The sequence below is a fragment of the Platalea leucorodia genome, assembly GCF_965183815.1.
Source record: "Platalea leucorodia genome assembly, chromosome: 17".
Lineage (NCBI taxonomy): Eukaryota > Metazoa > Chordata > Aves > Pelecaniformes > Threskiornithidae > Platalea > Platalea leucorodia.
Window position 1 is genome coordinate 8,090,495 of NC_138839.1, and position 23,898 is coordinate 8,114,392.

General features: G+C 62.5%; 1 protein-coding gene across 1 annotated transcript; it reads right to left on the reverse strand.

Moving 5' to 3' along the window:
• Positions 1–2,353: 2,353 nt before the first annotated feature.
• On the reverse strand, positions 2,354–22,993 carry CROCC (ciliary rootlet coiled-coil, rootletin; the record flags this gene model as incomplete). The annotated part of the gene is made up of 34 exons (XM_082328760.1): positions 2,354–2,777; positions 2,855–3,007; positions 3,551–3,682; positions 4,572–4,730; positions 6,446–6,595; positions 6,676–6,873; positions 6,963–7,166; positions 7,248–7,411; positions 8,246–8,366; positions 8,440–8,567; positions 9,035–9,371; positions 9,922–10,089; positions 10,167–10,326; positions 11,231–11,469; positions 11,542–11,673; positions 12,383–12,517; positions 12,591–12,692; positions 12,826–12,977; positions 13,588–13,715; positions 13,798–13,991; positions 14,862–15,230; positions 16,200–16,344; positions 16,769–16,930; positions 17,479–17,678; positions 17,761–17,907; positions 18,847–18,942; positions 19,732–19,828; positions 19,901–20,107; positions 20,202–20,308; positions 21,291–21,456; positions 21,533–21,624; positions 21,707–21,790; positions 21,872–22,057; positions 22,859–22,993. The coding sequence occupies 34 exons, from the start codon at positions 22,991–22,993 to the stop codon at positions 2,727–2,729; spliced, it is 5,400 nt and encodes a 1,799-aa protein (XP_082184886.1). The 3' UTR covers positions 2,354–2,726.
• Positions 22,994–23,898: the final 905 nt, after the last annotated feature.

The window sequence follows — 23,898 nt, forward strand, 5'->3', positions numbered from 1 at the left end:
ATATAGCACGTAGCTCTCATATATAGCACGTAGCTCTCATATAGCACGTAGCTCACATATAGCACGTAGCTCACTTATATAGCACGTAGCTCTCATATAGCACGTAGCTCTCATATATAGCATGTAGCTCTCATATAGCACGTAGCTCACTTATATAGCACGTAGCTCACATATATAGCACGTAGCTCACTTATATAGCATGTAGCTCTCATATATAGCATGTAGCTCACTTATATAGCACGTAGCTCACTTATATAGCATGCAGTTCTCATATACAGTGCAGCTCTTAGAGCGTGAAGTTCTCATATACCACGTGCAGCTCTCATACAGCACGTACAGCTCTTGTATAGCATATAGCTCTCACAGGGTGTAGTTCGCATATAGCGTGCAACCCATATAGCATGCCACTCAGTATATAGCTCTCATATAGTGTGCAGTTCTTATAGTATGCAGTTTGCTTATATAGTGTGCAGTTCTCTTATATAGCGTGCAGCTCTTTATATTGTGGACAATATATAGTGTGAGGCTCTATATCGTGCACACATATATAGTGTGCAGCTCTATATTGCGCACACTCACATATAGCGTGAGGCTCTATATCGTGCACACTCCTATATAGTGTGCAGCTCTATATTGTGCACACTCACATATAGTGTGAGGCTCTATATTGTGCACACTCCTATATAGTGTGCAGCTCTATATTGTGCACACTCACATATAGCGTGAGGCTCTATATTGTGCACACTCCCTATATAGTGTGCAGCTCTATATTGTGCACACTCCCTATATAGTGTGCAGCTCTATGTTGTGCACACTCCTATATAGTGTGCAGCTCTATATTGCGCACACTCCTATATAGTGTGCAGCTCTATATTGTGCACACTCCCTATATAGTGTGCAGCTCTATGTTGTGCACACTCCTATATAGTGTGCAGCTCTATATTGCGCACACTCACATATAGTGTGAGGCTCTATATCGTGCACACTCCTATATAGCGTGCAGCTCTATGTTGTGCACACTCACATATAGCGTGAGGCTCTACATTGTGCACACTCCCTATATAGTGTGCAGCTCTATATTGCGCACACTCACATATAGCATGAGGCTCTATATTGTGCACACTCCCTATATAGTGTGCAGCTCTATATTGCGCACACTCACATATAGTGTGAGGCTCTACATTGTGCACACTCCCTATATAGTGTGCAGCTCTATATTGCGCACACTCACATATAGCGTGAGGCTCTATATTGTGCGCACTCCTATACAGCGTGCAGCTCTATATTGTGCACGCTCTTACATAGGGTGCACTCCCACGTAGCGTGTAGTGCCCTTATAGCACGCAGCTCTCGTTATAGTGTGTAGCTCATATAGGGTGCAATTCTCTTACATTGTATACAGTCCTATAGTATTTAGCTCTCTATATTGTGCAGTTCTCTTATATAGCGCGTAGTGCAGTTTTTATATAATGTGCAGCTCTCTTCATAGTCTGTATTCCCTTATAGGTGTGCCGTTCTCTTCTATAGCGTGGTGTTTATCCTAGAGCGTGGTGTTCATCCTATAGCGTGGTGTTCATCCTAGAGCGTGGTGTTCATCCTATAGCATAGTGTTTATCCTATAGCGTGGTGTTCATCCTATAGCATAGTGTTTATCCTATAGCGTGGTGTTCATCTTATAGCATAGTGTTTATCCTATAGCGTGGTGTTCATCCTATAGCATAGTGTTTATCCTATAGCGTGGTGTTTATCCTAGAGCATAGTGTTTATCCTATAGCATAGTGTTCATCCTAGAGCATAGTGTTTATCCTATAGCATGGCGTTTATCCTATAGCATGGCGTTTATCCTATAGCGTGGTGTTTATCCTATAGCATAGTGTTCATCCTAGAGCATAGTGTTTATCCTAGAGCGTGGTGTTTATCCTATAGCGTGGTGTTCAGCATTGGGCAATGTTGCAGTTCCCCTATAGCGAACAGCCTGGTGCGTTGGCCTTCGGGGGATTTTTCTCCCCTGCTCAGGGGCTGCAGCTGTGGGGGCTGCCTGGATCTTAGAGAAAAGAGTGGTAATTATTAGTACTGTTTATTACTATTTATTATTAATTATTATTATTCAGGGACCTGACTCAATGCTGGCGGCCCGTCGGACCCTGGGCATCCCCAAAACACCCCCACCCCCCCAAAAAACCACCCCTCGTACGCTGCCAGTTTGGGTTTATCCACGTTTAATAGTGCCGGGACGGAGAAGGAGCCACCGCCTCCCCCCGACCTCGGGCGGCCCCGTAGCACCAGTAAAAACCTCCCACTCCGAAAAGAGCGATAGAAAAAAACCCGCTATTTGCCAAAAAAACCCCGCAAAACCACCAAACTAGAGGAGCGTTTTGTTAGAAAAAGGGGAAAAATTAGGCGCGGGTGAGCACTGGGGCTTGCGAAGCATCACGTGTCGGGAGGGAGATAAATCAGGGCTCTCCGGGGGGTTAAAAAAAAAAGATTATTTCCAAACTTTTCGGTAAAAATCGCAATAGAAAAATGGGAAAAACACACCCGCGGGGCGCCAGCCTGCATCAAAACTACACGAGCGGCGGCGTCTCATCGGTAAAGTGCAGCTTTTTGCTTTAGAAAAGGGAATGGCGAGCGAAAAACGGGTGGGGTTTGGGTTTTCCTTTTGCGCAGGAGGACGGGGAGGGCTCCCCCTCACCCCTGTGATGAGCTGGGCCGGTCTCAGCGGGCCCCTAAATGCTGGAGGGGTGAGGGCGCAGCTCCTGCCCCTTCAGCAGCGCGACCTGTGAAGGGAGAGGGGGTGAAAAGGGGGGGACACGTCTGTCACCCCCGCGGGGTGGCCCCGTCGTCCCCCCCTCACCTGCTCCTCCGGGCCGCGGCGGCCGCGCTCGCCAGCCTGCAGCGGCCGCGGGCCTCGGAGCTGGGCGAGGCGCAGGCGTTGCAGCTCCCGCTGCAGCTCCGGCGAGGGCCCGGGGCTCGGCGGCGACGGGTGCTCCAGCGCCGACACCCGCGCCTGGGGCGGGCGGGGGGGCTGTCACCCCAAAACTGGGTGGGAGGAGCCCCAAAAAGAGCCCAGCGCCCTCCCAGTGCAGGGACCCGCGTCCCTCCAAACTGGGGTGAGCCCAGTAGAAGCACCAGCATCTTCCCTGAACTGGTATGAGCCCCCAAAAAAAGAGCTCAACACCATACTGGTGCAAGCAGCAGCATCTCCCCAAGATGGGAAGCACCCCGAAAGGTGCCCAGCACCATCCCAGTGCAAGCACCAGCATCCCCCCAAACTGGGATTAGCCCCAAAAGGAGCCCAGTGCAAGCACCAGCATCCCCCCAAACTGGGACGTGCCCCAAAAGGAGCCCAGTGCAAGCACCAGCATCCCCCCAAACTGGGATTAGCCCCAAAAGGAGCCCAGTGCAAGCACCAGCATCCCCCCAAACTGGGACGTGCCCCGAAAGGAGCCCAGCGCCATCCTGCTGCAAGCAGAGGCTGCATGGAGCAGGCGGGCAGCACCCAAGGGTGCCGCCGCCCGCACCCAGCCACGGGCGCGCGGGGGCCACCCACCTGCAGCAGCTGGACGCGGTGCTGCGCCTCCGCCAGCTCCCGCTCGGCCGTGCCCAGGGCCCGATCCAGCCGGCCCTTGGCCGCCGAGAGCCGCAGCGAGGCCTCCTGCGCCTGCAGCTTCTCCCGCTCCACCTGTGAGATATATAACATCGCTATAACAGGAAATACAGTTTACATATAAAACATACATTTATTACATGTAAAATATATATTTTACATATATTTTCCATATAAAATATATAACTTCTAAAATATGTAACATCTACAATATATACATTTACATGTAAAATATATATAACAAAATATATTTACATGTAAAATATATATTTCAAAATATATTTACATGTAAAATATATATTTATCTATAAGAATATATTTACATGTAAAATCTATAACACAAACTATAGCATATACAATGTATACCCTATAAAATGTTGGGGTTTACATATAAAATATATAACGTGTTACTATATATTAAAAATATATATAAAATGTTGCAATAACATATAAAATGTAATAATATATGTTCTTACATATCGAATATATAACATAAAGTAGATATTATATAGTATATAAAGTATATTTGACATGTAAAATATATGGTTTGGGGGGTTTTTTACATATAAAATATGTATATTTTATATGTGTGTATATATATACATATATATGTATATATTTATGTATATTTTAAGTGCCTATAGACTCTGCCTGGTGGAGCAGCATGCAGCATATATATATATGCTGGGATTTTTATATATATATATATAAATATATATATAAGTTTTTATATATATATATACTTTATATATACATATAAAGTATATTTTATGCTTGGGCAATGATAGCGCGCTGTGACCAAGCCGCTTTTAGGGCTGCGTTGGATTTGCAGGGGCTCTGGCCAAGGCGGGCTGCAAGTCCCGGCTGCGCTGGCATCAGGGCCGCGGCTTGGCGTCCCCCGGGGCGCGATGCTCCGCGCGGGGCCGGCCCCAGGGGCGCCCATGGGTGCCACCCGCCGCCTCACCTTGTCCAGGGTCTTCTTCAGGGCGCTCTTGTCCTTCTCGAGGCGCAGGGCGACGCGTTCGGCCTCCCGCTTCTCGCCCTGGGTGCGGGCCAGGGCGCGCTGCAGGCTGCCCACCCGCTCCTGCAGCCCCCCGCGCTCCGCCTGCCGCTGCCGCAGCCCCTGCGCCGGGCAGGGGGTCACAGGGGCCGCGGGGGCTCCGGAGGGTGGGGCAAGGGGGCAAAGGGTGCTGCATGGGGGCAGGAGGGTGCGGGGGCTGTAGGGGGGTCCGTAGGGTGGTGCATAGGGGGACAATAGGGTGCTGGGGCTATCAGGGGGTCCGTAGGGTGGTGCCTAGGGAGACAATAGGGTGCGGGGGCTGTAGGGGGGTCCGTAGGGTGGTGCATAGGGGGACAATAGGGTGCTGGGGCTATCAGGGGGTCCATAGGGTGGTGCATAGGGAGGCAAAGGGTGCAGCATGGGGGGCGAGAGTGTGCTGGGGCTATAGGGGGGGTCCATAGGGTGGTGCAAGGTGGGGGGCTATAGGGTGATGCAAGGGGGGTCCATAGGGTGGTGCATAGGGGGACAATAGGGTGCTGGGGCTATATGAGGGTCCATAGGGTGGTGCAAGGGGGGCAAAGGGTGCTGCATGGGGGGCGAGAGCATGCTGGGGCTATAGGGGGGTCCATAGGGTGGTGCATAGGGGGACAATAGGGTGCTCGGGCTATAGGGGGGTCCATAGGGTGGTGCATAGGGGGACAATAGGGTGCTGGGGCTATCAGGGGGTCCATAGGGTGGTGCATAGGGGGACAATAGGGTGCTGGGGCTATCAGGGGGTCCATAGGGTGGTGCATAGGGGGACAATAGGGTGCTGGAGCTATAGGAGGGTCCATAGGGTGGTGCATAGGGGGTCAATAGGGTGCTGGGGCTATATGAGGGTCCATAGGGTGGTGCAAGGGGGGCAAAGGGTGCTGCATGGGGGGCGAGAGTGTGCGGGGGCTATAGGGGGGTCCATAGGGTGGTGCAAGGTGGGGGTCCATAGGGTGATGCGGGGGGGGGGGGCAATAGGGTGGTGCATAGGGGGACAATAGGGTGCTGGGGCTATATGAGCGTCCATAGGGTGGTGCAAGGGGGGAAAGGGTGCTGCATGGGGGGCGAGAGTGTGCTGGGGCTATAGGGGGGTCCATAGGGTGGTGCAAGGTGGGGGTCCATAGGGTGATGCGGGGGGGGGTCCATAGGGTGGTGCATAGGGGGACAATAGGGTGCTGGGGCTATAGGAGGGTCCATAGGGTGGTGCATAGGGAGGCAAAGGGTGCAGCATGGGGGGCGAGAGCGTGCTGGGGCTCTAGGGGGGGTCCATAAGACAGTGCAAGGGCGGGGGCTATAGGGTGATGCAAGGGGGGGCAATAGGGCGGTGCAAGGAGGGGGCAAAGGATGCTGCCTGGGGGGAGAACAGGGTGCTGGTGCAATATGGAGGGTCCATAGGGTGATGCAAGGGGGGCAAAGGATGCTGGGCCTATATGGGGGGCCACAGGGTGATGCAAGGGGTGGGGTGGGCAAAGGATGCTGCATGGCGGGGGGAAAGGGTGCTGAGGCTATATGGGGGGTCCATAGGGTGGTGCAAGGGTGGGGGGAAGCAAAGGTGTGCAGGGGGCTGCATGGGGGCAATAGGGTGCTGGGGGGGGAAGAGGGCGGCGGGGACTGCGTGGGGGGCAAAAGTTGCTGCTGGGGTGGGCAAAGGGTTCTGCATGGCTGCAAAGGGTGCTGCATGGGTGCAAAGGGTGCTGCCCGAGAGAGGCAAAAGGGCTCAGGGTGCTGCCTGGGGGGCAAAGTACAGCGAATGTGGGGGACCCTGCCGCCACCCCCTGCCAGCGTGGGGTGCACCCACCCCCCCTCACCTCCTGCTGCTGCTGGACCTGCGCCTCCAGCTCCTCCTTGCTCCGCTGCAGGGCCTCCTGCTCCTCCCGCAGCCCCCGCAGCTGCTCCCGCAGCGCTCCCTTCTCCTCCCGCGCCTCCGCCAGCGCCCGCCGGGCCACCTCCAGCCCCTCCTGGCATGGGGGGGACACCCCCGGTGACCCCCAAGCAAAGGCACCCTGGCGTCACCTCACCCTGGGGTGCCCACTCCCACCTGCAGCGCCCGGCGATCGAGCTCGCCGGCGGCCAGGGCGCTTTGGAGCTGCAGCAGCCGCTCGTGGACTGCGGTGCCGTCGGCCAACGTCGCCGTCGCGCTCTGTGCATCGTCCTTCGAGCCGCTCTCCGCCAACGCCGCGCTCAACCGCTCCATCGCCAGCTGCACGGCACCGGCGCGCTGCTCGCTCTCCGCCAGCTACACCCCAAAAAAAGATAGCAAAATTAAATAGAATCGCTCAAAAAAATACCCACGCAACGGGGATTTAGGGGAATTTGTGCTGTTACCTGTTTCTGGAGCAGCTCAGCACGGTCTTGCATCGCCCGCGCCTCTGCTTGCCGCTCGCCCAGGGCCAGCCGTGCCCGCTGCAGCTCGCCCTCCAGCACCCGCTGCTGCAGCTCCAGGCGGGTGCTCCGGCTCTCCGCCGCCTCCAGCCGCCGCTTGGCATCCTCCAGTTCGGCCTCGCCGGCTCGCACCGCGCTCATCCTCTCCTGCAAGGCATCGGATGGCTGACACGGAGCAGTCGGGGATGGGGATAGGGGCAGGATCCGGCCCTCCACGGCGATGCCCACCTGGGCGGCTCGACGCTCGCCCTCGGCGGCGTGCAGGCTCCGTTCCAGCGCCGTCACCTTCTCCCGCAGCGCCCGCCGCTCCCGCTCGCCCCGTCGCAGCGTCTCCTCCTGCAGCAGCAACGTGGCCTGGGCGCTGCTCAGCTCCCCGCCGCCGCTGCGACGCCCTGCCGGAGCCCCGCGACGTGACCCACCTTACCGGGGCGTGCACAGGGGCTGCACCAGTTTTACTGGGGGTTATGGGGGATGCACAGGGGCTTTTCCCATTTTATTGGGGTTTTGGGGGGATGCAAGGGGTTTTACTGGGGTTTATGGGGGATGCACAGGGGCTTTTCCCATTTTATTGGGGTTTACAGTGGATGCACAGGGGCTTTTACCAGTTTTACTGGGGTTTATGGGGGATACATGGGGAGTATTACCAGTTTTACTGGGTGCACAGAGGATCCATGGGGAGGTTTACCAGTTTTACCAGGGTTTAAGGTGTCTGCACAGGGCATTTACCAGTTTTACTGGGTTTACAGGGGATTTATAGGAGGGTTTACCAGTTTTATTGGTGTTTATGGGGGATGCAGGGGTCTTTTACCAGTTTTACTGGGGTTTATAGAGGATCCATGATGGGGTTACCAGTTTTATTGGTGTTTATGGCGGGTGCATGGGGGTTTTTACCAGTTTTACTGGGGTTTATGGGGGATGCACAGGGGCTTTATCCATTTTATTGGGGTTTACAGGGGATCCGTAGGGGCTTTTACCAGTTTTACTGGGGTTTACTGGGCATGCATGGGGGTTTTACTGGGGTTCGCATGGGAGGTTTTACCAATTTTACCAGGATTTTGGGGCCGTGCGTGGGGGAAATCCCACCGAGCATCCCGCAGTCCCAGGCGGCATCGTCACCACCACCCCCCTGCCTCAGTTTCCCCAAAAGCCCCCGCTGCAGCACGGGACAAATCCCCCCGAATCCCACAATTTGAGGGGGATGCACCCCCAAAAAAACCCCCCAGCACCTTCCTCGCTCTCAGCCACCAGCTTCTGGAGCTGCTGCGCCCGGGCGCTGGCGTTGTCCCGCTCCTCCTCTGCCTCCGCCAGCCGCCGGCCCAGGCTGCCCACCTGCACCCGCAGCTCCTCCTGGGGCGAGAAAACGGGGTGAGAAAGGGGCTTTTTGGGGAGGAGGAGGAGGGGAGGGGAAGGGGGGGCGTACCCGCTCCCGCTGCGTGTCCTGCAGCTCGCGCAGGAAATCCCGCAGGGCTGCCCGCACCGCCTCGGGCTCGGTCGCTGCATCGGGGTCTGGGGATGAACCAGGGCTCCCCGACCCCTCCGGTCCCCCACCTGTACGGGGACAAACTGGGTGACACTGGGACAATGGGGCACAGCACCCAAAGGAGGATTGCAAGCCGGAGTGGGATGCGCCGCAGTGGGATGCACCCATGGGATACGGGGGATCCCTGGGGATGCAAGAGATGGAGCAGTAAGGTACGGGGGACCCCAGGGATGGAGCACTGGGGTGCTGGGGACCCCAGGGACACAGCGGACACAAGAACAGGGTGATGGGGTGCAAGGGATGGAGCGATCGGGTATGGGGGACCCTAGGGGTGGAGCAATGGGGAGATGGGGGACCCCAGGGATGCAGGGGACGGAGCAATGGGGTGATGGGGATGCAAGGGCTGGAGCAATGGGATATGGGGGACGCCCAGGGGGGCAGGGAATGGAGCCCCGCAGTGGGATGCGCCGCAGCAGGACGCATCCCCTTCCCCTAAGCAAGGGACGGGGCACTGGGGGTCCCCAGGGACTCTCACCCTTGCCTGGGGAGCCGGCCCGTGCCCGGCCGATGCCCATGGTACGGCGTAGGGCGGACTGGATGCCCCCCAGGCGGGTTTCGGCAGCCCGGCGCAGCGCCTCGCCGCGGGCCAGCTCGGCTTCCAGCCCCTGCGCCCGACCCTCGGCCGCGCTCAGGCGCAGGCTCAGCTCGGCCGCTTCACCCTGCGCCGCCTCCACCTTCAGCTGCAGGTTGCGGGCATCAGCCAGCAGCTTCTTCTCGTTGCCGCGAGCCTCCTCCAAGGTGCGGGCCAGGTCCTTCTCCCGCTGCCGAAATTCGCCCTCCACCTCCGACAGCCGCCGCTGCAGGTGCTGGAGCTGGGGGGGGCGTGGAAAGGGGGTGATGGGGCAGGTGGGGTGCAGGGAGCGGAGAGGCAGGGTGGTGGGGATGCAGGGGATGGAGCGATGGGGTGCAAGGGATGGAGCACAGGGGGATGGAGACGCAGGGGATGGAGGAATGGGGTGATGGGGACCCCCAGGGATGGAGCAATGGGATACAGGGGACCGCAGGGATGCAGGGGACACAGCAACAGGGTGATGGGAGACCCCGAGGGATGCAGGGGACAGAGCAGCGGCGTGATGGGGACACCTGGGGACAGAGCCAGGGGAGATGCAAGGGACCCCCAGGGATGCGGTGGGGTGACGGGGACATAAGGGACAGAGCAGTGAGGTGACGAGGGGACCCAGGGACATGGCATCAAGCACCGGAGTAGCAGGGACACCCATGGACACCGGACACCAGTTATGGTGTGATGGGGGTGATGGGGATGCTGGGGACAACAGTCACCAAGCTATGGGGTGATGGGGACACTTTGGGATGTGGGGCGCCGAGCCACGGGGCGCTGGGGACCCTGGGGGACCTCCCTACCTCTTTCCTGGCGGCCTCCGTGCCGGCCTCGCTCTCCACCACCTTCTGCCTGAGGCCGAAGGCTTCGCGGCGGCTCTCCTCCTCCCGCTGCTCCTCCAGGGCCACGCGCGCCTGCAGCTCGCCCACCTCCTTGCTCCTCTTGCTGTTCTCGCTGTCCAGGTCCTTCACCTGCCCAAGGAGGAGATGGGGGTGGCTTGGTGGCACCCCGAATGGGCGGGGGGGGTCCCTGCCATCCTCCTCCTCACCTGCCGGCGCAGCTCCTGCAGCTCGCGGCGGGCGTCGAGGCGGGCGCGCTCCAGCTCCCGCAGGGTTGCCCGCAGCTCCGTCACCTCCCGGTCCGCTGCCGCCCGCCCGTCCTCCACCAGCGCCAGCCGCTGCTCCTTCTCCTCGCTGGCCCGCTTCAGGCTGCGGGAGGGGGGAGACGGGGCTGGCGTCGTCCCCCCAGAGGCATCGCCCCGGCCCCGAGCATCTCCCCATCCCCGGCATCGCCCTGAGCGTCACCCTCCAAGGCATCGCACCACCCCCTGCCATCTCCCAACTTGAGCATCCCTGTGTCCCAAGCATCACCCTAACCCCGAGCATCGCCCTCCAAGGTGCTGCATCACCCCATGCAAGTCCCAACTTGGGCGTCCCCTCATCCCAAGCATCACCCCGACCCTGAGCACCGCCCTCCGAGGCATCCCACCATCCCAGGTATCTCCCAACTTGAGCATCCCCTTGTCCTGAGCATCCCCCGACCCCGAGCATCACCCTCCAAGGCACGGCACCACCCCAGGTAAGTCCCCTTTCTCCTGAGCATCACCCTTGTCCCAAGCATCCCACCACCCCTGCCTCTCCCAGCCTGAGCATCCCTGTGTCCCAAGCATCACCCCAGCCCAAGCATCATCCTCCAAGGCATCACACCACCCCTTGCATCTCCCAACTTGAGCATCCCTGCATCCCAAGCATCACCCTGACCCTGAGCACCGCCCTCCGAGGCATCCCACCATCCCAGGTATCTCCCAACTTGAGCATCCCCTTGTCCTGAGCATCCCCCTGACCCCGAGCATCACCCTCCAAGGCACGGCACCACCCCAGGTAAGTCCCAACTTGGGCATCCCCTTGTCCCGATCATCCCTGTCATCCCGAGCATCCCACCATCCCCTGTATCTCCCAACTTGAGCATCACCCCGACCCCGAGCATCACCCTGACCCCGAGCATCACCCTGATCCCTGCATCTCCCAACCTGAGCACCCCCTTGTCCTGAGCATCACCCCGACCCCAAGCATCCAAAGCACCGCACCACTCCACGCATCCCCCGAGCATCACCTGATGCGCTCGCCCTCGGCGCGCCGCAGTGCCGCCCGCAGCTCCTCGTTGGAGCGTCGCAGGGCCTCCTTCTCCCTCGCCTCGTCTCCCAAGGCTCGGCGTGCCTCCTGCGCCTGCCGCCGCTGCGCTTCCCGGCCTTCCCGGCTCTCCCGGGCCTCCCGTTGCGCCTCCAGCAGCTCCCGCCGCCCCGCCGCCCGCGCCTCCGCCACCAGCCGCAGCTGCGCCCGCGCCTCCTCCGCCTGCAGCCGGGGTGGCCGGGGTTCAGGGGGGGATATTTGGGGGGGGTGGGAAGGGGTCTGGGGGGGGTTCACCTCCCGCAGGGCACTGTCTCGCTGCTTGGCCGCTGCCGTCGCTTGGTCGCGGAGAGTCTTCGCCTCCCGTTCGTGGGTCGCTGCCGTCTCCTCCGCCTGCGCCCGCAGGCTGCGCAGCTCCGCAGCCAGGCTCTGCGGGGTGGGGGGCACGGAGCTCTGAGCCCCCCCAGTGGCACAGGGGGTCCCGGGGCTGGGGGGGTTGCAGTGGGGATGGTGCAGGGATGGGGATGCTCGGGTACCACACCCAAGCATCCCCATCACCAGGGGGCTTGAAACGGGGAGATGGGGGGGCTCCCAACTGGGGGGCTGCAAGAAGGGGGGGGCATTGGGGGGTTGCAAGCAGAGGGGGCGGTTGGAAGGCGGGGGTGAGCCTCAGGCATTGGGGGTTGCAACGGGGGGGGCCCAAGCATTAGGGCTTCCAGTGAGGGGGACATGGGGGACACTTGGGCATGCAATGGGGGTGAATGCTTGGGCACGGGGGCTTGCAACGTGGGGGGGACAACCCTCAGGCATTGGGGCTTGCAGTGGGGGGGGACACCCAGGCATGGGGGGTTGCAATGGCGGATGCTCAGGCATGGGGGTTGCAGTGGGGGGGACATGGGGGACACAGGGGACTCCCAGGCATGGGGGTTGCAATGGGGGGGGACACAGGGGACACCCAGGCATGGGGGTTGCAATGGGGGGGGACACGGGGGATGCCCAGGCATGGGGGTTGCGGCGGGAGGGGATGCTTAGGTATTGGGGTTTGCAGCGAGGGGGGATGGCCGGGCATGGGGCCTTGCAGTGGGGGACACGTGGGGGCTCTGCGCCATTCTGGGGGGGTCCCAGGACCCCCACCCACCTGCTCCTTCTCCTGGTGACCCGTGACCTCGCGCCGCTGCTGCTCGAGCTCGGCCGTGGCCTCGGCCAGGCTCTGCTGCAGCCCCCGCAGCGTCTCCGCCAGCGCCGCCCTCTCCTCCTCCTGCAGCGCCAGCGCCTGAGGGGGGACACGGCTCAGCCGGGGGGGGGACACCGGGGCTGGGACACGGGGGGCCACCGGGGCCACCCACCTGCTGCTTCTCGCTCTCACGCTGCCTCCGCATCGACGCCAGCTCGGCCGCCAGCTCCTCCTGCTCCCGCGCCAGCCGGCCCCGCTCGGCCTCCAGCTCCTCCTGCTCCCCCCAAAAATCACCAGCGAACCCCAAAAATCACCAGCAAACCCTCCAAATCACCACGACATCAACGTTGCACCCCAAGAATCAGCATCACACCCCAAAAACCAGCATCCCCCCGCCCGGTGCCCACCTTCTCGCGCTGGAGGCGGTCGAGCTCGTCGCGGTGCGCGTCGCGGGCACTCTGCAGGGCCACCGTCACCGCCGCCGTCTCGGCCGCCGCCACCGCCTGCCGCCGGGCCTGCAGCTCCTGCTCCCGCTCCAGCCGTGCAGCACCCAGCTCCGCTGCGGGGACCCCCCCTCGTCAGCGGGGATCCCCCCGGGAGGGCAGGGGGGTGTGGGTTAAGTGACAGGAGCAGGGACACGGCGGGGACGCGGTGGCGGAGGGTTTGTTGTGACCTGGGTGCAGGTGGGTGGGGATGGATGGGGGGACAGGGATGGAGACGAGGATGAAGATGGAGAGGGATAGATGGGAATGGGGATGAAGATGAAGATGGGGATGAGGATGAAGATGGGGTGGGGAGGAAGATGGAGGGGGATGAGGATGGAGATGGGGATGGATGGAGATGGGGATGAGGATGAGGAAGAAGATGGGGATGGATCGGGATGAGGATGAAGATGGGGATGAGGATGGGGAAGGATGGGGATGAGGAGGAAGATGGGGATGGATGGAGATGGGGATGAAGATGGGGATGGATGAGGATGAAGATGGGGATGAAGACAGGGATGGATGGGAATGGAGATGGTGATGATGATGGGGATGAGGATCCATGAGGATAGATGAGGATGAAGATGGGGATGGATGGGAATGAGGATGGAAGGGGATGAGGATGAGGATGGGTGGGGACGGCCAGGGTGATGAGGCCAGGCTGGGGGCCAGGGATGGACCCCTCACCCTCCAGCGCCTCCTTGGCCTGGAGCAGGGTCCGGCCCTCGGCCTCCAGCTGCTGGTTGCGGGTGTCGAGCCGGGCCAGCTGCTGCTGCAGCTGGAAGATGCTGCTCTCCAGCCCCTCCTTCTCCGACCTGCCGAAACGCCGCCGGCCACGCTGCCGAAACCCGGGGTCCGGGCGGGGGGAGCCACCTTCACACCCCCACCGGCACCCACCTGAGCCCGGCCGCCTCCTGGGCCTGATCCTGGCCGTGGCGCTGGGCGGCGGCGAGCTGGACGGCCAGGTTGGCCCCCTCCTTGGCCAGCCCCTCGCGGGCCCGGCTGAGCCGCAGCAGCTCCCCCCGCAGCCGCTCCTGCTCCCCCCGCGCCTGCGCCAGCGCCTCGCCCGCCGCGCTCTGCTCCTGCACCGCCTGCCGGGGCGCGGGGCGTCGGCGGCATCCCCACCGCCCAGTCGCCCCATGCATCCTCCCAGGTGCCCCATGCATCTGCTGTGGTCCTCCCAGTTAGTCCGTGCATCCTCCCAGTTACCCTGTGCACCCTCTCTATCCCTCCCAGTTGCTCCATGCATCCTCCCAGTTACCCAACCCAGCCTCCCAGTTGCCCCGTGCATCCGCTGTGGTCCTCCCAGTTAGTCCATGCATCCTCCCAGTTACCCTGTGCACCCTCCCTATCCCTCCCAGCTGCCCCATGCACCGTCCCAGTTACACTGTGCATACCCCTATTCCTGCCAACTGCCCCATGCACCCTCCCCATCCCTCCCAGTTGCCCCTTGCACCCTCCCCGTTACCCTGTGCATGCTCCCCATCTCTCCCAGTCACCCCCTGCACCCTCCCAGTTACCCCCTGCACCCTCTCCATCCCTCCCAGTTACCCCCTGCACCCTCTCCATCCCTCCCAGTTGCCCCCTGCACCATCCCAGTTGCCCCATACACCCTCCCAGTTACCCCTGGCATCCTCCCCGCCCCTCCCAGTTGCCCCCTGCACCCTCCCAGTTACCCCTGGCACCATCCCCATGCCTCCCAGTTACCCCTTGCACCCTCCAAGTTGCCTCGTGCATCCTCCCCATCCCGCCCAGTTGCCCCCTGCACCTTCCCAGTTACCTCTGGCACCATCCCCTCTCCTCCCAGTTACCCCATACCCCCTCCCAGTTGCCTTATGCATCCTCCCCACCGCTCCCAGTTGCCCCTAGCACCCTCTCAGTTGCCCCTGGCACCCTCCCCACCCCTCCCAGTTACCCCGTACCCCCTCCCAGTTGCCTCCCGGCCCCTCCCCACCACCCACCTGCCCCAGGTGCTGGCGCAGGCGCAGGTGCTGGGCCCGCAGCACCCGCAGCTCAGCCCGCAGCCCCCGGCAGCCCTCCTCGGCCGCCCTGCGCGCCCGCTCCAGCCCCTGCCGCTCGGCCGCCCCGGCCCGTCGCCCCCGCTCCAGCCGCCCCCGCAGCAGCGCCAGCTCCTGCCCCAGCTCCCGCGTCCGGATCCGGCCGCTCTCCCGCTCCTCTTCCAACCGGGCCAGGCTTCGGCTCAGCTCCGTCTTCTCCCGCGCCAGCCCGGCCGCCAGCTCGCTCGTCTTGGCCAGGGCGTCCCGCAGCCGGGCCTCCTCTGCCTGCGCTGCCCGCTGCGCCGCTGCCAGCTCCCCGCAGCTCTCCTGCGCCTGGCGGGGCGAGCCGGGCGTGCAGAGCGGTGGCCGGACTCTGCGCCATGCCTGCGCCGCTGCAGCGCCCGACGCGTGGGGACAGCCAGTGCGTGGGGGTTGCCCCTGCTGCATGGGGTGCACCCGCTGCTTGGGGGTGGCACCCGCTGCGTGGGCTGCGCCTGTTGCTTAGGGGTTGCACCCACTGCACGGGGTTGCACGTGCTGCATGGGGCTTGCGCTCGCTGCATATCGGGGGTTGCACCCACTGCACGGGCTGCGCCTGTTGCTTAGGGGTTGCACCCACTGCATGGGCTGCGCCTGTTGCTTAGGGGTTGCACCCACTGCATGGGGATGCACGCGCTGCATGGGGCTTGCACTCGCTGCATATGGGGGGTTGCACCCACTGCACGGGCTGCGCCTGTTGCTTAGGGGTTGCACCCACTGCACAGGGTTGCATGTGCTGCATGGGGCTTGCACTCGCTGCATATGGGGGGTTGCACCTGCTGCATGGGGTGCACCCGCTGCTCGGGGGTGGCACCCACTGCACCTGTTGCTTAGGGGTTGCACCCACTGCACGGGGTTGCACCCACTGCATGGGGCTTGCACTCGCTGCATATGGGGGGTTGCACCCGCTGCATGGGATTGCCCCCGCTGCATGGGCTGCGCCTGTTGCTTAGGGGTTGCACTCACTGCATGGGGATGCACCCACTGCATGGGAGAGGCTGCACCCGATGCAGAGGGGGCTAAGCCTGATGCATGGAGGGTTTGCACCTGCTGCACATGGTGGGGTTGCACCCCCTGCATAGGGGTGCACCTGCTTCATGCGAGAGGTTGCACCCGCTGCATGGGGTTGCACCCACTGCATGAGGGGTACACCCAGTGCACAGGGCCGCGCCTGCTGCACGGGTGTCATGCCTGCACGGGAGCACCCACCGCATATGGGGTGCACCCGCTGCAGGGGGGCACGAGGGGGGATCGGGGCACCCACCTTGCCCAGCGCCTCGGCCAGCGCCTCCCGCTCGCCCCGCGCCACCTCGGCCTCCAGCGCCGCCCGGCTCAGCGCCTCCCGCGCCTCCAGCAGCTCCCGCTGCGCCCCGGCCCGCTGCGCCTCCAGCTCCTCCACCTGCTGCTGGCTGCCCGCACCCGTGGGGGCACCCGCGGGGAAGAGGGGGTTGCAGCACCCACTCGGGGCAGGGGTTGCAGCACCCACTATTTTGCAGCGCCCGTTGGGAGCGGGGGGATTGCAGCACCCACTTGGGGGTGGCAGCACCCACTGAAGTTTTGCACCCCACTCATTAGAGGGGTGGCAGCACCCACATCGGGGGGGGGGGGGGGGCGAGGTGGCAGCACCCACCTTGGGGGGCTTCAGGGGACCCCCTGAGATTTTGCAGCACCCACTTGGGGGGGGTGCAGCACCCAATTGAGGGGGGCAAGGTGGCAGCACCCAGATTTGGGGGGAGGTTGCAGGGGACCCACTGGGATTTTGCAGCACCCGCTATCGTGCAGCACCCGGGAGGGGGGGCGGCAGCACCCACCCGTGTCCCCCCTGGCACCCACCTGCGCTCCAGCTGCTGGCGGGCGGCCTCGGCGGCGTGGGTGGCCTCGTCCCGGGCGTCCTCCAGCCCCTCGCCCCGGCGCTGCAGCTGCGCCCGCTCCTGCTGCAGGGCGCCCGCCCGCTGCTGCTCCCCCGCCAGCGCCTCCTCCGCCCGCAGCCGCTCCCTGCCGGACAGACAGACGGACACGGGTGGGCGGATGGACAGACATGGGTGAGCGCGCCAGGATGGAGGGATGCGCACAGACAGACGGACAGGCGTATAGACATAAACGTATAGGGATGGATGGACAGACAGACAGGCCAGGAGGTGCAGGGACACACAGGGATGGATGGACAGACAGACAGGTCAGGATGCACAGGGACAGACAGACAAGGATGCAGAGGGACAGACGGGGATGCACGGATGCAGAGGGACAGGCGGACACGAGGATGCAGAGGGACAGACAGGGACACACGGATGCAGGGGGACAGACGGACAAGTATGCAGAGGGACAGACGGGGACGCACGGATGCAAAGGGACAGACAGACATAAGGACACAGAGGGACAGATGGGGATGCACGGATGCAGAGGGACAGACGGACAGACGGATGCAGAGGGACAGACGGGGACGCACGGATGCAGAGGGACAGACGGGGATGCACGGACGCAAGCACAGGGACAGCCACGCAGGGACGGACAGAGCTCGGGACAGACGGACGGACAGCGGGTACCTGCGCAGGACCTCGGCCTCGGCGCGCAGGCGGGCCACCTCGCGCAGGGCCTCATCCTGCGCCCGCCGGCAGCCCCCGGCCTCGGCGCTGAGCTGCTCCAGCCGCTGCTCCAGGGTCCCCAGCCGCCTCTCGCTGTCCCCCAGCTCCCGCCGCAGGCTCCCGGCCACCTCCCGGCTGGCCGCCGCCTGGCCCCGGGCGTCCTGCGGGCGGGGACAAGGGGATTCAGCCTTCATCCTCCTCCTCACCCCCCTCATCCTCCTCCCGCAGCCCCTTGACGCTCACCTGCAGCTGGAGGCGGCGGCGGTGCAGGGCGGCGTGCACGGCGGCGGCGGCGGCGTGGGGCGAGAGGCTGCGGCGAGGGGACGCGGGGGGACACGGCGGGGACTCCGGGGGCGGCGGTGGCTGCTCGGGGTCGTCCGCCAGCACCGCCTGCGAGGGGACGGGGAGAGGCCCGCTGTGCCACCGAGGGGAAACTGAGGCAGGGAGGGGGCACCGAGGCAAGGGGGGGGGAAACTGAGGCAAGGGAGGGGGAAACTGAGGCAAGGGAGGGGGGGAAACTGAGGCAAGGGAGGGGGGGAAACTGAGGCAAGGGAGGGGGGGAAACTGAGGCAAGGGAGGGGGGGAAACTGAGGCAAGGGAGGGGGGAAACTGAGGCAAGGGAGGGGGGAAACTGAGGCAAGGGAGGGGGGGAAACTGAGGCAAGGGAGGGGGGAAACTGAGGCAAGGGAGGGGGGAAACTGAGGCAGGGAAGGGGGGGAAACTGAGGCAAGGGAAGGGGGAAACTGAGGCAAGGGAAGGGGGAAACTGAGGCAAGGGAGGGGGGGAAACTGAGGCAAGGGAGGGGGGAAACTGAGGCAAGGGAGGGGGGAAACTGAGGCAGGGAAGGGGGGGAAACTGAGGCAAGGGAAGGGGGAAACTGAGGCAAGGGAAGGGGGAAACTGAGGCAAGGGAGGGGGGGAAACTGAGGCAAGGGAGGGGGGGAAACTGAGGCAAGGGAGGGGGGGAAACTGAGGCAAGGGAGGGGGGGAAACTGAGGCAAGGGAGGGGGGAAACTGAGGCAAGGGAGGGGGGAAACTGAGGCAAGGGAGGGGGAAACTGAGGCAAGGGAAGGGGGAAACTGAGGCAAGGGAAGGGGGAAACTGAGGCAAGGGAGGGGGGAAACTGAGGCAAGGGAGGGAGGGGAAACTGAGGCAGGGAGAGGGAAATGAGGTGAAGGGGGGAAACTGAGGCAGGGACGGGGGAAATGAGGCAAGGGAGGGGGAAACTGAGGCAGGGAGGGGGAAACTGAGGCAGGGAGGGGGAAACTGAGGCAGGGAGGGAGGGGAAACTGAGGGAAGGGGTGGAGGGAGGAGCAGGGAGCCCCAGCACCTGGGTGACATCCTGCAGCGTCTGACGGAGCAGCTCCACCTCTGAGCGCAAAGCCTCCACCTCCGCCGGCGACGGCTCCTGGGCGCGCGAGGCCTCCTGCAAGGCCCATCGGCACGGCGTCAGGCACGGCCGGCGGCCATCGTGCCCGGGCATGCGTCGGGCATTGCACCCCAGCGTGCATCGCACCTCAGCATGCATCATATATGCACCCCAGCGCATGTTGCATCCTGGTGTGCATTGTGCATCGCGCCCTGGTGTTCATCGTGCATTGCACCCCGGCACACACCGCGCCCCGGCACGCGTCGTGCATCACACCCCGGCGTGCATCGTCTGCCATGCAGCATCAGAATTTAGCATGGATCACGCCCCGGTGCGCATCGTATCCTGGTGTGCGCTGCACATCCATTGCCATTGCACCCTGGTGTGCATTGTGCACTGCATCCAAGCATGCATTGCACTCTAGCATGCACTGTGCATCGCACCCCAGTGTGCATCACAGCTCAGCGTGCATCGTGCATCGTGCTCCTGCATGCATCGCACCCTGGTGTGCATCGTGCAGCATGATCTAGCATGCATCATGGCTCCATGTGCGTTGCACCCCTGGGTTTGGTGTGCATCACGTCCTGGTGTGCATCATGCACTGCACCCTGGCATGCATCCTGCCTTGGCATGCACCCTGCCCCGGTCTGCATTGTGCATTGCAGCTTGGCACGCATCCTACCCTGGTATGCATCGTGCATCATGCCCCAACGCGCATCGTGGCTTGGCACACATCCTGCCCTGCTGTGCATCGTGCACTCCGCCCCAGCGTGCATCACAGCTTAGCACGCACCCCACCCCAGCGCGCATCCTTGCACCCCAAAACGCATCACGCCCTGCACTCACCAGGTTTTGCAGCTGCAGGGTCAGCGCCTCCACCGCCCGCTCCTTCTCCCCATCCTCAGCCCGCAGGCGCTCCAGGGCCGCCGCCAGCTCCGCCAGCCTGCGACGAGACGCCGGGCAGCAGCGGATCCCCCCGCGCCCATCCCCTGCGACCCCCCAAAATCCCCCATACCTGGCTCCGAGAGCGGCTTTCTCCAGGTCGGCGTCCCGCGCCCGCGCCGCCAGCTGCTCCTCCAGCTGTGCCAGCCGCATCGCCTGCTTCTCCCGCGCCGCGCCGGCCTGGCTCTCGGCCAGCCGCAGGTTGGCGGCCAGGTGAAGGCAGGCAGCGTGGGCAGCCCTGCCCGTCCGCGACGCCTCGTGGCTCAGCTCCGATAGATCCCTGCGATGGGAGATGCAGGATTGGAGCCGGCCGGCGCTGGGGCCGCGGCGGTCCCTCGGGGACCTCCAGGGTCACCCCGCGGGATCCCCCTGACCTCTCGGTGGTGGCTTTCATCTCGCCGAAGTGACGCCTGAAGGCCACCACCTGCCTCCAGAGGGTCAGGAGCCGGCTGTGCTCGTTGCTGAAGTAGGCGTTGAAGGACTGCCCGCCGGACAGAGCCGCGTCGGTCCCGGCCGGGTGCCCGCCGGGTGCCAGACCGCGGCAGCGAGGGTCCCTTCCCCGGGCAGCCACCCCTGCCTTGCAGCCCCCCGGGCAGCATCGCCACCTCCCCGGCCCCCAGCCCTCTCCCCTTGGGCCCCAAATCTCCGTGCAACACCCGCCACGTCCGCACCCACCATCCGCAGCCAGCGGCCCCCCACCCCAACTCCCTTCCACCCTGCAGGGAGAGAGATGGGGGACGCATCCCTCTGCCTCGCGTCGCCCTCCCATCATGTGCTGCATCCCCTGCACCCCCAAATTCTTCGTGCAACGTCCCCCATGGCCCCGCATCCCTCCCGGTGGCTCCACATCTCTCCCTGGTGCCCCACATCCCTTTCCATGCCACATCCCCGCAGCCCCCGCCTCCCATCGCCCTCCCAGCACGTGCTGCATCCCCTGCACCCCCAAATTCTTCTCCGTGTAACATCTCCCATGGCCTCACATCCCTCCCGGTGGCCCTGTATCTCTCCCTGGTGCCCCACATCCCTTTCCGTGCCACATCCCCGCAGCCCCCCGCCTCCCATCGCCCTCCCAGCACGTGCTGCATCCCCTGCACCCCCAAATTCTTCTCTGTGCAACATCCCCTCTGGCCCCGCATCCCTCCCCACAGCCTCACATCCCTCCCTGCACCCCCGCATCCCTCCCTGCACCCCCGCATTCTTTTCCGTGCCACATCCCCGCATCCCCCTGCCTCGCATCGCGTTCCCATCAGATGCCACATCTCCTGCACCCCCAAATTCTTCTCCGTGTGACACCTCCCATGGCCCTGCATCCCTCCTGGTCGTCCTGCATCCCTCCCAGTGGTCCCCCATCCCTCCTCGCATCCCTTTCCATGCCACATCCCCGCATCCCTCTCCCCACCACCCCTTGTCCTGCTCCCTGCCGCATCCCTGGGTCCCCCCACATCCCCGGGGCCCCCCCAAACCTCCTCCTCGCGCCTCCACTCCGCCTCCCGCTGCTCCAGCTCATCCCGCGCCCGCGCCCAGTCGGCCGTCAGCTTGCGGATGTCCTCGCTCAGCGCCGCGTTGGCCACGTTGGCCTGTTCCAGCTGCTCCCGCAGCATCGAGTTCACCTGCACCAGGCTGCTGCTCCTGGGACGGGGGGGGTCACCCGGGGCCGCAGCGTCACCCCGGGGGGGCCCGCAGCTCCCCGGGGACCCCCGCTCACCGCTGCTGCTCCTCTTCCAGCCGGATCAGCGCGTTCTCCAGCTCGTTGCTGCTCTCCTCCTCCGGCTGCGAGCCGCTGGCATCCAGCTGGCTCTGCGGGGACGTCAGCCCGCTCACCGTCACCCCGCTTTGGGGGGGTTCGGGGCAGGGGGGACCCCCCAAAACCATCCCTCACCGTCAGCCTCTCTTGCTCCAGCTCCGTCGCCTTCTCCAGCAGCTGCTGCTCCACTTCGCCGCATTTCTTCTTATACTGCAACACCTGGGTGGATGGGATGGGATGGGGTGGGTGACACTGGTGGGGGACCCCAAAATGTCCCCATGTCCCCCGAAAAGGATTTACCTTGGCTTGGAGCTTCTGCACCAGCTGGGCCTGCCGCTGCTGGCCCTCCTGGTAGGCCTGCAGCTTGCGCTTGTAGGCGGCTTGTTCCTCCTCCAGCAGCCGCCGCAGCTCGATGTTGTGCTGCGCCAAGCTCCGGTTCTCCGCCGCCTCCCGCTCGCCCGTTTCCAGTCGCAGGGTTTGCTCCAGCTGGGACGGGAGGCGGGAGATCCCGGGATACCCAGCGGGATGCTGAACCCCCCCCCGGCCAGCACCTACTGAGCACCCACCAACTTCACTCGCAACACCCCAACCCGGACAAAGCCGGGTGGCCCTACAGCAAACCCCCATCCAGCCAAAGCTGAGACCCCCCCCAAATTTTGCATCCCCCCCCTCTTTGCATGCACAGGGTGGGGATGAATAAGAAAATTTGGGGGTGCTTCGAAAAATAACCCAGCTTTGAGTCTGGGGGTTCAGCAAAGCCCCACCCTGGCTTGCACAGGAGCAGCCGATGGGTACAGGATCCTCGGGCTGAGCGGTGCCGATTCGCCTTGGGGCATTTTCCCGATATTTGGGTTTTTTTTGTAAATAACCAGGCACAAACAGAGGGGCTGCCCCCCAAAAAACCCAGCAGCCCCTCGATTCGGGTCTCCCCAGGAGCCACGTGCAGCATCTGGCCGCTGCCCAAAGCCCTTTTCTTCCACCGTTGCCACGGCAAAGGGATGCAAAAGCGAGGGATGGCGATGGGGGGGGTCCCCGCTTCCCAAAAACCAGCGGGATAAATAAAATAGGGATAAAGATGCTTTGTGCATCCCGCAGGACAAGCCCCGGCATGCCGGGACGGGTCCGGACAAGTTGGATGCACAGCACCGAAATTCTCATCGCCGGAATGGTGCAAGATGCTGCAGCATCTCCCGCTCCGAGCATGGGGAATGCAAAAGTTACGGCTTGCATCGCCTTGATTTTGGGGTTAAAATGGGTGGGTTTGGGGTAACCCAGTTGGTGACTTACCCGCTCGCTGATGGCGTTGTACTTGATGGCCAACTCATCGCGCTCGGCCCGGCTCTGAGCCAGCAAATCCTCGACGCGCGACAGCTCCTGCTGCAGGATGCGGTTCTCCTCCTGGAGGGACAGCAGCGAGGCCATGGCCCCCGCGACGGCCGCTGCGGGACGGGGACGGGGCTCAGGGCGGCTCCGGAACGCAGCGGGATAGGGATCCGGCCCCGGGATCGGGATCCGGCCCCGGGATGGGGCCAAGATGCCCTTTGCAGCCAAGAGCTGCTTTGTTCCTTCAGCAGGGCAGGGGGCTGGGCTGAGGCCACAAAAAGCATTTTTTTCCCCGCAGCTGCAAACTCTGTGCCCTGTGCAACTCAGACACGCCGAGCGAGGCAGTTTGCAGCAGCAAAACTGCTGCAGATTTGTGCAATCGCAAGACCCGTGCAAATTTGTGTTTGCAATGGCAAAACTGCTGCAGATTTGAAGTTGCAAGCACAAGGCCATCGCAAGTTTGTAGTTGCGATTGCAAGACTGCTACAGAACTGCAATTGCAAGACTGCTACAGATTTGCAGTTGTGATCAAAAGAGCGCTGCAGATTTGCAGCTGCAATCACAAAACCACCGCAAATTTGTAGTTGCGATCACAAAACCACTGCAAATTTATTCTTGCAATTGCAAAACGGCTGCAGATTTGTGTTTGTGATCACAAAACCTCTGCAGAGTTGCATTTGCCATTGCAAGACCACTACAGATTTGCAGCTGCGATCACAAGAGCGCTGCAGATTTACAGTTGCAATCACGCAATCACCGCAAATTTGAAGTTATGATCACAAAACCGCTGCAAATTTGCAGTTTTGATTGCAAAACCGCTGGGAACTTGTTTGCCATCACGAAACTGCTGCAGATTTGCAGCCGCAATCACAAAACTGCTGCAGATTTACGTTTGCAATTGCAAAACCCCTGCAAAGTTGTGTTTGCAGTCACAAGAGCACTGCAGATTTATAGTTGCTCTTACAAAACCACTGCAGATTCATGTTTGCAATTACAAAACCTCT